Source organism: Pteropus alecto, unplaced genomic scaffold (assembly GCF_000325575.1).
Source record: "Pteropus alecto unplaced genomic scaffold, ASM32557v1 scaffold86, whole genome shotgun sequence".
NCBI classification, from domain to species: Eukaryota; Metazoa; Chordata; class Mammalia; order Chiroptera; family Pteropodidae; genus Pteropus; species Pteropus alecto.
Genome location: NW_006442109.1, coordinates 7,055,638 through 7,072,924, shown reverse-complemented (window position 1 = coordinate 7,072,924; position 17,287 = coordinate 7,055,638). Strand labels below are relative to the sequence as shown.

The 17,287-nt window shown below is 37.2% G+C and overlaps 1 protein-coding gene across 2 annotated transcripts in view; it reads left to right on the top strand.

Annotated features, from left to right (window-relative positions):
- The window catches only part of GLCE (glucuronic acid epimerase), an 87,424-nt gene extending 73,311 nt beyond the window's left edge, over positions 1–14,113 (top strand). For both annotated transcript variants that reach the window (XM_015596088.2, XM_006920214.3), the window contains 3 exons: positions 2,558–3,153; positions 5,142–5,387; positions 10,352–14,113. In XM_015596088.2, coding sequence (XP_015451574.1) covers positions 2,571–3,153; positions 5,142–5,387; positions 10,352–11,376 — 1,854 coding nt within the window. In that variant the 5' untranslated portion in view covers positions 2,558–2,570 and the 3' untranslated portion in view covers positions 11,377–14,113. The remainder of the gene's footprint in view (positions 1–2,557; positions 3,154–5,141; positions 5,388–10,351) is intronic.
- Positions 14,114–17,287: the final 3,174 nt, after the last annotated feature.

Below are 17,287 nucleotides of genomic sequence, written 5' to 3'. Positions count from 1 at the left end.
CTGAAATAAAATGTATAGAAATAAGAAATGAAGAAGCCAGTAACAATAAATAGAATGATTACCAAAGAGTGATAATCGAGCAGATTTCTGGATCTCTGTTCAAGTACTGGAAGGCACAACTATATCCTCTTCTCATTCCCTCTCACCCCTGCAGTTGGATTGCAGATAGCTCGCATGAACCCCAGGCAAAACACCAGGCAGATTTTCTTTAGAGAAATTGGGGAAAGCTAAGGTTTCTAGAGTACCAGTTATGTCACCAGAAAAAAAGGAGAAAAAAAAAATCTTTATTCTCACATTTAGAGGGTCTGGTCTGCTGGCTCCCCACCCCACATCCTAAAGGAACAGCCAATTCCTAACCCACACAGAAACCCCCTCAGGAGAGCAGTCTAGCCAAAAAACAGACCATCTTCACAGTAACAGAAAATCTATGTTGGCTACTGAGTCATTCAGGCCTAAATATGAATGAGTAACCCGAGATCACCAGGCATGTAAGGAAAACTAATAGCATGAAAGAGAGACTAAAATAACCAGAAAAACTGCCACCGGAGGAAATAGAGCTAATCAGAGAGAACTTTACAAAAGAGGAACCCTAATATACTCAGAGCTGTAAGAAGATACTACATTCATTAAATAAGAATAAGATTTCAATCTTCCAGATTGAAAGAGCACACCAGTGCTGAAATAGTGAATCAGATATCTTACTGTAATGCATTCTCACAAAACTGCAGAATTCCTAGGAGAAGCAAAAGATCCAGAGGGAAGTCATGTACAAAGTGACAAGTATCAGACTAAAATCAAACCTTTCATCAGTAACAAAAAATGCTTTAAGACAGTAAAATATTGGCTACAACATTTTGAAAGAAAATAATATGCAACCAGGGATTTTATATCCTGCCAAACTTATTCATCAAAGGTGAGAGTAGTAGAAAGTTGTTTTCAGACAGGCAAGGACTCAAAGTTTACCTTCTCTTGGAGTTAAAAGAAATGAGTAGATTACACATTCACCATCAACCTTCTTGAAAAATGAAATTATTGGATAATTTTTCATTAAACATATTCATTCTGGGCTTTGATTTTTTTTATCCCATTGGTGCCAAAAGGATTTATTGAGAGAAAAAGGGAAGGAGGATTACAAACAATAAAATAAGTATTTGTGGATTTAACCACAAAATAAATTACAGAGCTACTGTGGCAAACAGCAGTGAGACTACTCCCTTCACTCTTAGCAGGCTAAAATATTACATTTATTGCACATATAACTAACCCATAATTTTTTATATTTCTCAATGACCCCAGCAGCAGACAGCTCATGACTGCTTGCATGTAATCCCAACTGGCTGGAACATGTGGCCAGCAGGGACATCAGATCTTCTCCCATCATGACTGCAATGACATGATCTGGCTTATATTTAAAAACCTCATTCTGACTGCTGTAGTGATTAGACTTGGGGGTAGAACAGTAGAGCAAGAGTAGAAGCAGAGAGACCAGTTTGGATATCATTGAAGTGTTATTCCAAGTGAAAGATGACAGTGGCTCTGACATAGTGGTATCAGTGGTATCAGAAAAGAGGTTGGATTCTGGGTATAATTTGAAGATAGAGCCAATAGGATTTCCTGACTGATTTGATGTAGGGTGAGCAAGGAAGAAGTCAAGATTTCTGATCTGAGCAATAGGAAAGGAGGAACAATTTGAGGGGGAAAGATTAGAAGTTAAGTTTTGGATGTTTTATTTCAGAAATCCATTTGACTTCCAAGCAAAGATGTCAGTTGCTTGGATTGACACTTAGATATGTGCGTCTGTAGTTCTGAAAAAAGGTCTGGCCTGGAGATAGAATTTTTGGGAGTAGTCAGCATATAAATTGTATTTAAAGCTATGAGATTGGGTGAGATCACCTAGGAGTGAATAGAGATAAAGAAGAGGTCTGAGGACTGAGACCCAAAAGCACTCCAACATTTAATGTTCAGGGGCTGAGAAGGAATGATCAAAGATGACTGAGGAGGAGCAGCCAGTGGGGTATAAGGAGAACCAAGAGAGAATGGTGCCCCAGAAGCCATGAGCAGAAGGTATTTCCATAAGAAGTCATCGACTATTTCATACTTCTGAGAAGTCAAGCAGGATGAGTAGTAAAAATTCACTGTTGGATTTGGCAACACAGATGTCAATGTTTACCTTAACAAGACCTGATTTTTTTTTTTTTTTTTAAACAGCTACTGAATTGTTAGGACAAAAATATGTATTAAGTTGTTTGGAACCAACTATTTAATAAATGGAACTGTTAGATATTTCTTTTCACCTACGGGCTTTATGAAAACATTAATAAGATACAAATGGAGCCACAAATTTTGGGAATCTGCTTTAGAGGATCGTGCCGAGAATTTTAAGAGGGAAAAGCACCACTTGCCTTTTGTCTCTGCTGAAAGTTTGAGTTAGTAATTTTAAATCTGATCAGATCACGTGCAATTAATAAAATTCCCCTAATGAAAAAAGAAAGAAAAACTTATCGTATGAAACGTCAGTAGTGCATCTTTGCATGAATTTTTCTTCTTGCCTCCATAGGTATGGTCTGAATATGCGTTGCCTGGCAGCTCGGGTCAATTATAAGACTTTGATTATCATCTGCGCACTCTTCATTTTGGTCACAGTACTTTTGTGGAATAAGTGTTCCAGCGACAAAGCAATCCAGTTTCCACGGCACTTGAGTAGTGGCTTCAGAGTGGATGGAATAGAAAAAAGAGCAGCAGCATCTGAGAGTAACAACTATGTGAACCACCTGGCCAAGCAGTCTGAGGAGGCATTCCCTCAGGAACAGCAGAAAGCACCCCCTGTCGCTGGTGGCTTCAGTAGCAATGGGGGAAGCAAAGTGCTAGGGCTCAAATATGAAGAAATTGACTGTCTCATAAATGATGAACACACAATTAAAGGGAGACGAGAGGGGAATGAAATCTTTCTTCCATTCACTTGGGTAGAGAAATATTTTGATGTTTATGGAAAGATGGTTCAGTATGATGGCTATGATCGGTTTGAATTCTCTCATAGCTATTCCAAAGTCTATGCACAGAGAGCCCCTTATTACCCTGATGGTGTATTTATGTCCTTTGAAGGCTACAATGTGGAAGTCCGAGACAGAGTCAAGTGCATAAGTGGGGTTGAAGGTTGGTATCTGCTCTACTGCATTTTTTTACCCTTATTATATTGGGGAATAAGAACCTATAGGTGTTAATTGTATAGCAAGTGCATACATAGCGTGCTTACAAGAGACCTTTTATCATGCTGACTTAGCAGGGAGGAACAGATTAAGTCTGCCTAGGACAGCTTTCTAGATGGTTTAAGGGTTGCAATGAGATCATACCTGATCAAATAGGATTATTCCATTAACCTACCTCAGAATCTAAAATTCTCAACAGTAAGACCAAGGCACAGCATCTCCAGAAATTTTATGTAAAAATATATAGTTGTTATTTGTAAAAGGAGATGGAAAAGGGACAGAGACCATTCAATGGACTCATCAATGTCCCAATACAGTCTCATTACCAGATTAGCCAGGTATCATCTCTGGATAGATGTTTAAAGTCCTCAGTACAATACAATACATACCATTTTCTCTGAGCTTATCCTGAACTCCTATAGTCTATCACCCGTTGTTTTTCATTGTCTTTCAAACTTGGGACCGTGGGGGTTCCTTATGAGTATATTAGTACAATTTAGAATTTGTACTTGAAACCCCATATTGATCAGAAAGCCAAATTGAATTTGACTTTTCATTTACTTACGATTTGTTAATTTAGTTCTCAGTTCTATTTACTAAACTTTGGGATTTTTTTTTTTTAAATCTTTCTTATGTTTAGAAAGTCATTTGCCACCTGACGATCAGCTCTTCATCTGTATTTTCTGTAAGAGTTTTGTGGGTTTGTTTTTATATATATAACTTTAGTCCAGCTAAATTAATATGTTTTTGGTAAATGGTGTGCAAGGTTTGGGTCTTACTTTAGACATTTTTCCTTAACATGTCTTGAATAATTTCTTTTCCCCACTGATTCATGATGCAATCTTTATCATTATATTAAAATATTTTGAATACTGGAGTATGTTTCTGGCCTCCTATTCCATTGATCGCTCTATCAATTCTTATACCAATCGCATATTTTCGTAGTTATCACCCATCTTTAATGAGATTGTATAAGCCTTTTATTAAATGAAAATAATTCTATTTGAATTTTGAAAAAAAATCTCCCTCTTGGAGAAGGAGTACAGAAGTTAAAAGTTTATTTGTAGCCTAGGTTTCTTAGCCTCTGTAGTCTCTAATGTCTTAAACTGTGTTGAAACTACATCAGAGGACGTACAGTTTTATAGGTGCCCAGTTTCTACTGGGACTAGAATTACAGATAAGAGTTTATCTCTCAACACATATACCATGATGTAACAATACAATATTCTGCACAGTGGGGTATGATTGTATTTCCTATGTAGGAAATTACTAAAATAAACACTGATAACATTTCAAGGTTTTCCTTAGAACTTTATAAGAAATAATCCATTAATGAATTATTTTCAAGAATCTAACGTTTAAAATCTAATTCATTAAAAAATACTTGGTCTCAAGAATTTCATTTTAACATCAAGGATATGAAAGAGAATCACAAGCTATGTTTATACTTTAAGTTGCCTAGTCTTAACTGGCTTCCTACATGAATACTTTAACCATCAGATTACATACTTATTAGACCAGACCATAACATCCTCTGCATGTATTTAAATTGTGTAAAACTTGAACATGTGAAACAGGATTATGAAACATGACATCTATAGCTATGAGCAAAAGTAACACATAAAAAGTCAGTCCTTAAAAGGCAATCTACAACATTACATTGCTGTATACAAATAGTGAATGAGAGTGAATGAACACTTAATTTTGTTTTTCATATCTGGTTAATTTGGTACTATTTTTTAGTAATTATGAAAACAGTATAATACGGAAGCTCAAAATTTGCTGATAATCGTATAATATCCCTAGAAGTAAAACTGAAGAGTGGTGTTCGGAACAAACTTATAAATATCTGGACATAGTTATTTATTTTGTTTCTATTTTATAGGTGTACCTTTATATCTGGACATAGTTATTTATTTTGTTTCTATTTTATAGGTGTACCTTTATCTACACAGTGGGGACCTCAAGGCTATTTCTACCCAATCCAGATTGCACAGTATGGGTTAAGTCATTACAGCAAGAATCTAACTGAGAAACCCCCTCACGTAGAGGTATATGAAACAGCAGAAGACAGGGACAAAACCAGCAAGCCCAATGACTGGACTGTGCCAAAGGGCTGCTCTATGGCTAGTGTGGCTGATAAGTCTAGGTTCACCAATGTTAAACAGTTTGTTGCTCCAGGTAAGTGATACATAATGTGTCTGCTAATTTTATGTTCATTTATGGCATCTGACTCTTCCTTAAAATTCTTTTTATGGTTTTAAAAAACACATTAGCAAACCCTTTATATTGCATATATAAAGAAACAAATGGTGTCACCCAAATGAAATCCCTAAGAAAGGAACAGCCAAAAATTCAAGGTTATAAAAGGCATATTTACTGTGTGACAAGCCAAGCCATAGATTGAATATTAAGGTCCAGCTTACTGCCTGGTGTGCATCTCCTTCCAGGGATCTACATCCTGCAGGAGAGAAGTTCCTCAGTTTAATATTTCAGTATAGTATTTATTCTTTAACTTTTAAACTATTTTATAATAAGGTAGAAATTTTACTTTATAGAAAGGACCATCCTTTCCTTTGCCTATTTTTTACCAGTAGCTTTTAATTTTTTCAGGGTAATACAACATTATCCACTAGGCCTGCTTCCTATATTGAATTTCGTTAATGCACTAGATTGTCTCAAACTTCATATAAAACCATTTCATTAATAAAATCATTTATAAAATCAAATTAACTTTATGCAACATTTCCCCTTTTACTAAGACAGTATCATTAATTAGGATGTAATGCATTTTTCTCCACTAATCAATATCTATGAGAATTAATGAGTCCATTACTTAAAAAGACAATGAAATAATTTTAGTTAGCACCTCAGGCTTAAATTTTCTATGGAGAAATGTTATCAAAAACAGAACTCATTCCCCGCTCCTGCCAACCTTGTAGTTGGTAAATAAAAAAAGAAAAAAGGTTATAAGACCTCTTCTGTATTCTCTCCTTGTCCTTTATTGATGACTATGTAATTCACAGACCTTGAAAACCACAATACAGATCTACTCATTCTGGATGGCCTTAAGTAATGGATTTACGAGTGCTTAATGCAGTGAAAATAATGGGTGACCTTTTGTTTTTATTCTATGACTAGAACTTCTTTTCTCCTATGGCATTCTGTGATATTCCATCCAGTTCATAGAGCATCTTTGCTTGGCTGGGTAAGAAAGTATGTAGAAATGTTTAAGAATATTTAGCTTGCAATACTTAAGAGGTTATTGCAGTAAGAAATGATTAGTCTAAGCAAAAGGACATTTGGTTTGGGATGCACCCAAGGTGCTTATTTTTGCATTAATAATGTTGTCTGGATTAGAGTGGAAAACAACAGTCCTCATCTTGATCTCCTCAAGTGCTGGGAAGTTTTCTAGAACAATCTTTTGAATTCTGTTTAGAGCCATAGATTTCATGATACACTTTTAGATTCCCTATGTAATACAAAAGATAGGTCCCCTTATACTAAATGAGGGACCCACACTTTAGCCCTTCATTCTGCAGCCAGTAGCTGGAGATAAAACTACTTCCTGAGGTGGTTTTAAGCATATAGAGGAGAGAACTCTGTCTGTGACAGTCACTCTGCCAGTGGGATACAAGCTACTTACAGTTGGAACTCCCTGCTGGAGGGAGTGTGCTAGCTGGGGTGCTTGTTCTCATATCCGGATTGTGCCTGGCATTGCATTTGATACAAATATATGAGGGAGAATGACTTGAAGTTACTTGGGAATTTTTGCTCATAGCAGGAGAAAGAAATCCCAGAGGTGAGTCTGTTTTATTAAGGCATGGGTATGGGAGATGAGGCATCTTAGAAGATATAGACCTCGTGGGAGATAAATCAGAGAATCACTTTTGAGAAGAAATTTGGACTCGTACATAAAAGTATGGACCTAAGTAAGGTGAGACTCTGGATAACAAAGGCCTGAATGCTGTCAGCCTTTTACTTTTTCTTTTTTGGCCTTGAATTTTTTTCCTTGAAAAGGACAACATCATCTAGAGGAAAGAATCATAACATGGGTCTGCAGCATTGTTTTATTTATTGAATAATGTTTTGTTCCTCTTCCTAATTTTAAAATGAAACGAATTGAAACTTTCTACCTGTAGTATATTAAATTAAAGGAGCTTTCCCAAAGCACTCTCTTCACTTCATTTCCATGACCTCACTTTCTCCTTTCTCTGTAGCCATTCTTTCTCAGGCTTCTTGTGAGCTTCTCTTCTACCTGACTGTTATCTCTCACTATTCCTGGAGCTTCTGAGTAGGGCCTTGTCTCACTTCACATAGGTAAAACTGTTGATAAAATGAATGAGTGATAACAGTTTGAGTTGTATGTGAAAACACTGATTTAAAGACTACTCTTAAATGCTTATCATTCTTTGTTGCCTAAGGTATATGTATCATTCTTTGTTGCCTAAGGTATATGTACACATAGGAGTCACTACAAGTGTCTAAAAATAGACACTTGTAGTGACTCCTAGGAACTGCTCAGAGAGAGTAGGGTTCATGAAAACTTTACATTAGCAGATTTAAAGCAGGGGTCTCCAGAGAGCTAACCTCCAGTAGAGCTCAGAGCCTTGCCTAGTACATTTCCGCAGTGGCTGCCACAACCACAGGCACATTTCATTTGCTACCATTCGTATCCTGAGTGATGCTGACAGTTTATTTAACTTCTCTGTACATCTATAAAATGATAATTAAAAGAACTATGTCAAAATTCTTTTCAAGATTATGATTTTTGGTAGATCGATTTAAATTGGGGATTGTTCTATGTGGCTCAGTAATCCCCTCTAGTGGTGTTAGGTTTTAGGAAAACTAATAGTGGTTTTTTAAAAGGTTACATCTCACGATATCACTCATTACTGAGTTCTTTGAACTAATCTGTTATGTTGAGACATTTCATTGGATTTGTATACATAAAGTGAAAATCAGAATGAGATTCTGAGAGAAAAATGAATACTTCTACAGTTTCCTCCCGTTTGGACTTCTAAAGATGAGTCATTGTTACCCAGTTTGGTGAGAATGGATGTCATAGTTAATACTGTTGTCAGATTAATGAGGCATTACCCTAAGAATGAAAAAATAAGTAGTACTCAAGATAGTCTGTTCTGCTGAATATAATTTAATCTTGAGTGATTCATAAGTCAATGGAATCCTGCAGTGTTTCAGGGATGTTATACTGAGCATCAGATTCCATTTTACTATAGATGCAGGAAAATGCTAGAAAGAGATTGCATGTTCACATTTTTCCAGTTAAATGAATTTTTACTGTATTAGAAGTATACTTCTGAAATCACTTTTTAAAAAATCAAAGCGTCATTTGATGCATCAGTCTATCATGATGTTCTTGTTCTTTCCATAATTGTCTCATTAAATGAAGTAGTAAGAGCCTTGGTTCAATTATATCTACACTGGTAAAGTCCAATGTTAGGAGAGTTAAACGATCAACTAAAAATGCTAATACTCTCCAAACTAATCACACTGTGTATACTGTCATCAGTTCACATTTCTAATCTTTGTTCCTGGTGACACTAAAGATTTCCTCAAAGACAGCTCAAAGCAGATCTGATTCTATGACTGTATTTAAGAAAAATAACTCTTCCACTAATTATTCACATGAGGATGCCATTTCCAATACAATTTCTTTTTCACAGTTTTTGAACTTGGGTCCAGGAATCCTGGTTTCTAGTTCCTGCTCCACCACTAATTAGCATTTGGCTTTGGGCAAACCTTTTAACCTTGCAAAACCTCCATATCTTCATCTCTAAAATGAAAGTGATATTTCCTGTTCTACCAGCCTCAGCAGATTACTGTAGCGATCAAAGGAGATAATACATGTGAATGTGTTTTGAAATTTTAAGCTCTATAAAGATCAAGATATTCATATTTGCCTTTAGTGTTATAAAATGTGTACAACATATATTTTTTGCTGCTGTTCTCACTGCCCCTGCTCTCTGGTTTAATGTGTTCAGTTTCTTGGTAGATCTAGCCCAGCAGTATTCCAAAAGTCATCTTTCTGGGAGTTAGCCATCATGGCATTATACATATGCAAGAGAAATTTCCTGTTTGATAATTTGCCAGATAAAACAGCTTTTACTATTTTATCAGCCTCTGAAGCCAGTGGCTTCAGAATAATAAGAATAATCACTATCATATTTTACTATGTTCAAAGCCACTATCTTTTTTTTTTTTAATTCTCACAATTACTTTGCAGAGTAATATTTTCTCTCTTTAACATATGAAGAAACCGAGACTCAGAGTATATTTATTGAACATCTCAAAGCTAGTAAGTGTTAGAGTAAGAATTTAAACAAGTTTGGTTTTTTTAAAACTCCAAAGTCTGTGCTTCTCCCTCCACCTACCCTACTATCCCTCACTTTTTGTTAACTACAGGAGCCTATTCCTTAATTTCCAGAAATTTTATTCACAATTCTAGCAAATATCTGAAAACAAACCTATCATTTTAAATATCAAATAGTGATTAAGAGCATGTAATGTAGAGCCCTACTTGACAACCTGGGTTCAGATCTTTGTACCTTAGTCCTCTGTGTCTAAGTTCCTTATCTATAAAGTGAGAGTAATAATCACACTTACTCTGTTAATTTGTATGAGGATTAAATGAGTATAAAGCACTTAGAACATAGTAAATATTTATTAAATATTAATTAAATAAAAATTTTTACATTCATGTATAGCCATTCTTTCCTTCTGTCCTCTCTCTTGCAATATTATGTGCTGAACCAGCTTGTGGCCATTTTTTTCTTTTTACAGAATAGATGTACTAGAACAGTCATTGATTATTGATCAACCAGTGTTTGATCTAGAAAAGGCAGTTTGATCAGCAGTTCCTTAGCCATTTGCTCTTAGCCCCCTAAATGTAAACCACACAGGCCAAACGGTAAGAGCCTGTGATGCTCACAAGCCATTACGGACTCACCAATTCTATCATTTGTGGTTAATTGAGTAATAATAATAATAATAATAATCTGACAAAATATCAAAGTGTTAATTTTGTACGATTAGTTGTTCTCAAGGATAAATTGCAGTTAACTTTTAACTACAAAGAGATTTTATTCTAACCAGCCTTTGTTGGTATATTTTATCCTCTACAGAAACCAGTGAAGGTGTATCTTTGCAACTGGGGAACACAAAAGATTTTATTATTTCATTTGACCTCAAGTTCTTGACAAATGGAAGTGTGTCTGTGGTTCTAGAGACCACAGAAAAGAATCAGCTCTTCACTGTACATTATGTCTCAAATACTCAGCTAATTGCTTTTAAAGAAAGAGACATATACTATGGCATCGGGCCCAGAACTTCGTGGAGCACTGTTACCAGGGACCTGGTCACTGACCTCAGGAAAGGAGTGGGTCTTTCCAACACAAAAGCTGTCAAGCCAACCAAAATAATGCCCAAGAAGGTGGTTAGGTTGATTGCAAAAGGGAAAGGATTCATCGACAACATTACCATCTCTACCACAGCCCACATGGCTGCATTTTTCGCCGCCAGTGATTGGCTGGTAAGGAACCAGGATGAGAAAGGTGGCTGGCCAATCATGGTGACCCGTAAGTTAGGAGAAGGGTTTAAGTCTTTAGAGCCAGGGTGGTACTCTGCCATGGCCCAAGGGCAAGCCATTTCTACGTTAGTCAGGGCCTATCTGTTAACAAAAGACCATATATTCCTCAATTCAGCTTTAAGGGCAACAGCCCCTTACAAGTCTCTATCAGAACAGCATGGAGTTAAAGCTGTGTTTATGAATAAACATGACTGGTATGAAGAATATCCAACCACACCTAGCTCTTTCGTTTTAAATGGCTTTATGTATTCTTTAATTGGGCTCTATGACTTAAAAGAAACTGCAGGGGAAAAACTCGGGAAAGAAGCGAAGTCCCTGTATGAGCGTGGCATGGAGTCCCTCAAAGCCATGCTCCCCTTGTACGACACTGGCTCAGGAACCATCTATGACCTCCGGCACTTCATGCTTGGCATCGCCCCCAACCTGGCCCGCTGGGACTATCACACCACCCATATCAATCAGCTGCAGCTCTTTGGCACCATTGATGAGTCCCCAATCTTCAAAGAATTTGTCAAGAGATGGAAAAGCTACCTTAAAGGCAGCAGGGCAAAGCACAACTAGAGCTCACAACCAAAATCGTATTTCAGCCTCTGCTGTACACAAAAACTATGGGCCCTCTCTCAGCAGAGCATTGGCACATATTAAAAGGTCGTAGACTAGGTTATTGTGGATGACATCAAAGTGATAAATGATCCTTTAAACCAGCCTTCTGAGATAACTGCATTCCATGGTTTGGATATTTAGAAATGTAGATGGAATTTAGAGCAGGAGAGTGTTTAGTCAGTGGGCTAAACAAAGATGTTTAACTTTGCCTTGCTCATCACCCTGTACAGTTCCACAGGTAGCCCAGTCCCTCTCGGTTTGGGAAAGCAAATGGTAAGTAGCTATTACTCACCAACTGTCTAGCACTTACCTGAAAACTTAGTATGGGGTGCTTTTAAAATGTGATTATTTATGCTTATGTTGAAAGCAGACTTTAAAAAAAAAATGTGCTGTAATACAGTAAATATTTACTTGTAGCCTGAATAATGGACTGTGTGCAACTTTTTTAAATGATTTTTTTTCCCTATAGATTAACTTCTTGGGGGCAAATGAGCATTTGTTGCATTTGTTCAGTTTGTTTTTTACAGAGAATACTTTGAATTTATGGTTTTCTTGATGTGTAAATTAAAAACACTGTTCAGGCTTCACAGTTATGTCATGTAAGCACAACTAAAACAAAATATGTTGACTGCACAAGAAATTACAAAAATATTATCAGTTTTATGAAACTTGATCTACAATCAGTAAAGTTTTGATAATCAGTCTGTCCCTCCCCATTCCCCATTGTGATGGTTTTCTTGTCACTAGAATTTTATATTTCATTTCAGACTATACTCAAGAATTTTGTCTATTTGGCGGAGACATTTTTGGAACATTATTTGGGAAGTTTTATTATAGACCTAAATTTGGGAAAGAGCTAGTAATTTTGATAAGTCCACCACCACTACCCTTTTAGAATTTTTGCCCCCTTATAGAAAAACACTAAGTGAAATATTACATACAAGAATTATAACAGGCTTTTTTCCTACTTAAATCATTCTTGGTCATCAACTTTCCAAACCGTTGACTCTGCTCATTATTCTTTTTCCTTGCAATTTTAATTTTACATTATTTCAACTGTTGGATAGAAGTGATGCTACTGCATTTCCTGTACATGTGTAATCAGACCTTTATTTGGCTTTTTTATCTCACTATGTCTCATTACACCTATACCTATAGGCTTCCTAGCCCACATACCCTGGGCAATAATGTTTCAAGCATTAGGTCAGAACTGAGGGAGGTTGATTTTGCTATCTTTTGTTTTAGTGTATGACAATGCACTAAATCAATACTATAACTCGTAGAGATTGGAAATATAAAACCCCACAGTGCCGTTTGTCTATGACCTGTATTAAATGCCCATCACAACTCTATGTTGCCCACAAAACAGTTGTGGGTTATTAGGTTTCTCCCTAGCTTTTGACCTTTGTAGTTCTTATACATTAGATGTCCCAACAAGAATATGTGAATGCCTTCATTTTTATTTTCAGTTCTCAAAAATAAACTTTCCCATTTTTACTTCATTGTATTTGTTATTATTCTAGAACGTTCCAGACTTCTGTCTTGTGTTTGCATACTGGTACTTCAGATTATGGGAATCAATGAAAACAGTATGGTACTGCTTCTGTGACAAATATCAGTGCCTTAAAAATGTGTCTGTCCTTTTCCACTGAAAAAGGAAAGACATTTTGATCTAGAAATGGCATTGCTAGTTCTTTGCTGTTGGTTTCACACTGCCTTCCACATTGCAACAGCAACTTGCTTTTTCTTGTGATCCCAGAATTTTCTAAGCGAGTGAGTTGAACCTATAGCAGCACCATCAGTACAAACTACTGGTTCTCAAACTTTAGAATGCCTCAGAACCACCTGGGAGCTTATTGAAATACAGGTTCCAGGTATTCAGTAAATCTGCCTGTGTGCCATGGCAATCTGCATTTTTAACAGGTGTTCAGGTGATTCTGATTCAGGCGATCTGGGGGCATACATGGAGGAACGCTGCCCAAGACCATCCATTGCATTTTGTTCCTAAACACCTATGGAGTTTTCTAGGGTTTAAAATCATGTAAAATGTTTACTTATTTTGAACTTAAAGAGAATGGGGAAGGTATTTTAAAGTTTTGTTTTGTTTCTTTAAATTTTTCTTTGTTTCAAGATTATGAGTATTAGTTTTTCACACTTATCGTGAGTTGGCTTTGATGTTGAATTAAATCTGTTGCCACTTCAGTTTTAAAACCAGCCAAAAGTTTCCAGATAAAGGTCAAGTTTGACCCTTTAACAGTTACTGTACATAAAGGCTTCATCCAAAAAACATCCAGTGTATGTGAGCAAATATAAAAATGACACACAAGCACAACTCTCCGGATGTGGCAGTCCTTTTTCTTTGTCAGTGTGCATACTTTCACTGAAAGCTGCTATTTTCATCCTTCTTGTAATTGTTTTTCTTGTTTTTCCTCCATTGTACATGTGGGTTATATACCATGTGTTAAATATGCAATAAAGTGTTTACTGGATGCCCTTCTGAAGGGTAGTCCTTTGTAAAGCTGTACAGACTTTGCAGTTTAAGCACAATGTGCACATGTTAGTTTTATATACAGCAAAACTTGATTTTTTGCAGATGGAAAGGTATTTTGTTTCTATACAAGGTAAATGGATTGTTTGTGCTTAATGTAAAGCTGCTTTATAAAATTGTAAAATAAAGTTTTTATCTTAAAAGGAATATACCTGGATATTTCTCTTTCTTTAATTATTCTAAGATTATTTGATCCCAGCAAGCAGATTTATGATCATCATTTCCCATTCAGCTTGTGACAACTAGTCAGGCAACAAATGTTCGTTAAAAGTCCTATCAGGCCCTTTAAGACAACATGGGGAAGCCTATGTATCACATAGGCCTTAACCCTAGAAGGTTTAGTCTATAGGGAGAACACAATGTCTACAAAACAGTTTCAGAAAATTAAAATGCTGAATTGTGTGGTCAGTCAGAGAAAGCATTATAGAAATAGAGCCTACGCAGTGGTTTCAGCCCTGAGTACCAGGTAGAAGAAGAGGAGGAGTAACATGAGCAAAAACAGGGTGTCATGCCAGCTGTGAGGAATGCCTTTCCCATGTTAATTCAGGCTGGAAACTATTTTTATCTGACTTAGATTTACTTGAAAGTTGGTCCTTCCTGTATTTTCTCTACTTGCCTCTTCTCTGGAATAATAAGCATTATTTAATCTCTCCCCTCACCCTTCTCAGAGAGTAATGATTTAGGCTGCCAAATACATATAAAACCAGAGACCAGTCTGGCGTCTGGCTTCTGGCTTCATGTTGTGTTTCATTGCACATTATTTTTGTTATAAACATTCTGTAGCATTTATATAATGGAATTCCAATAGATCACCAGTTTTTTCCAGCTGTTGGGTACATACATTTTGACAAGCTGCTAATCTCCGTTCTTGGCCTCTTTTCCTTCTCTGTCATCCTCAGTTAGGAAACAGCCCTAAGGGTGCAAGCAGTTCTCGGTCTGGATGAGGTCTCTCAGGCTGCTCTTGCTTTGATTTTGCTGTTTATAGCCAAACTTAATACATTAGCCATTCTGCTATAGCACACTGAACATCACATATTTGTCTCCCCATTGCCCTTGAGAGGGGACAGACCCTCCATGCCACAGAGGACTTATTCCACAGTCTGTTGAGCTCTCCTTTCCTGGGGATGCCTCCTTCATATTCACAGGCCTCTGATGGCCATGTGACCCTGCCTCATCTGGCCATGACTGTTAGACCAGGGGCGAGTCAAGTCACTCAAGCTGAGCCAATCAATCTTTTCCCCAGGAATCTGAAATTGGGATGGGTGAAAAAACTGAAGCAGAGACACAGTGAAAAATCAAAGATGAAAACAGTATCTTGACAGTGCTCCAGGCCCCAGATCCAATGCATTTCTGAGGCCAGCTGCATTCCACTGCTATTCCATGAGATACCACTGTATCTTTAGGATAAATTCCTCTGTGTGCTAAGTTGGCTGGATTTGATTTTTGTTACTTAGAACTAATGAGCCCTAATTCATAACACAATATCTCCATTACAGAGGAAAATGTAATGTAAATTCTACATTTTCCTCCAATCTGGACCACTGTATTTGCTAGGGTCACCATAACAAAATACTACAGACTGAGGGGCTTAAACAACAAGTTTATTTTCTCACAATTCTGGAGACAGAAGTTCAAAGTCAAAGTGTCAACAAGTTTGGTTTCTTCCAAGGCCCCATTCCTTGGGGCACAGATGGCTGCCTTCTTCCTGTGTCCTCTGTGTATTGTCTGTGTCCTTATAAGGACATCAGTCATACTGAATTAGGGCCCCTTTATATAACATCATTTTTCCTTAATTACCTCGTTAAAGGTCCTATCTTGAAATAAGGTCACAATCTGAGATTCTAGGAGTTGGGGCATTTTAGGGAGACACAGTTCAGCCCATGAGAACCACTCTTCACTCTTAAGTACACAGAAACTGAATTAGCCAGGGCTGCCATTCAATTTGTTGATAATCAAGGCCAAACCTCAGAGGTCTTTAGGGACCATTAGGTGGGCAGAAATCTAGACTTGGGACTCAGGAGACAGGGCTCCCCAGCTCTGCCACTGGAGCATCAGGAACTTCCTTCACCCCATGGGCTTCCATTGCCTCATAAGTCCAATTAAAGAGAACGAATTGATCTTAACAGTTTTTATAAACAAAGTATAACCACTAAACTTAAGCAGTGGCATTAAAAAATATATATATAGGCATCGACATCAGCTGCTAGATTTTTATTCTTCCTACCACGTGCCATTTCCACCAGCCCATTCTGAATACCAAACTCTAAGGTATTAAAAATATATATATGGCTATAGAGTATATTAAAATAGCAAGTTGTGGTGAGATTTGTTTAATGACTTTTAAAAATCTCAAGTCTGCATTATTGTAACTGTTACAGTTAACAATACAGCGATAAAATATTGATTTTCATTTTACCAACTCATTAAGGATGTCAAATTGAAAATGGATGTGAATTTAAATGTTGTATGGGTGATGAATTTCAATGTTTGCTGCTCACTTTCTGATGAAATGAGATACATTTACCATCTGGTAAGCATGATTGGTAACTTATGTGTGTGCGCTACATTTCCTGAATGTCAAGTAGCAGCAACACTAATTTTGCTCACCCTTTCCCAGGAGTAGAAGGATGTTGTAAAATGATAGGACTGCGAAGCAAACCACTGAAGAGCAGTAGCAAAGAGAACAACAAAAGGGGATGGAAAAAGCCCAATGAAGCATCAGAAATAGAGCAGGCCACGAACGGACTCATGGTAAACAGATCTTATTAGGCAACCCCGAGCTCACAGAATCTAAGCTCACCACCTGGAAGAGCCGGTACCTTCCTACAATTCTGTGCTGTTCTCATCAGCACCTGGTAAAACCACAGAGATATGAATGGCTGCCCCGTTTCAGTTTAGAAAACCTAGTAAAAACAGTTCATCTCTTTGGGGACTAGAGAAGAAATAAATCCCTAGGGCTAGGTGGGGGTGGGGAGTCTTGGCAAAAGTGCATGATCTTAATTTAATGCCTGTTATTCTGTCTTTCCTTTTTGTCACCAGTGAAACGAAATCCGTGCGATTTAATTGAACATAGAGTGGGAGGCCCCAAACTAATTCTCAAACCCATCAGTAGCATGGCAAGACAATCAGGGGAGTGTGTCTTCCCAACTCCTGCAGGCAACCTAGAAAGGCGCTAGCTTCGTCTGGAAATATTCACCACGAGATGTTACCCAAGCAACTTCTTATGCGCTTGAATAAATATTCAGTGTTCTTAGTGTCTGGGCACAGCAAACTATGGTTCTGTATTGGCGTTTCTTGATAATCCTTGTTTAAGAACAGGGA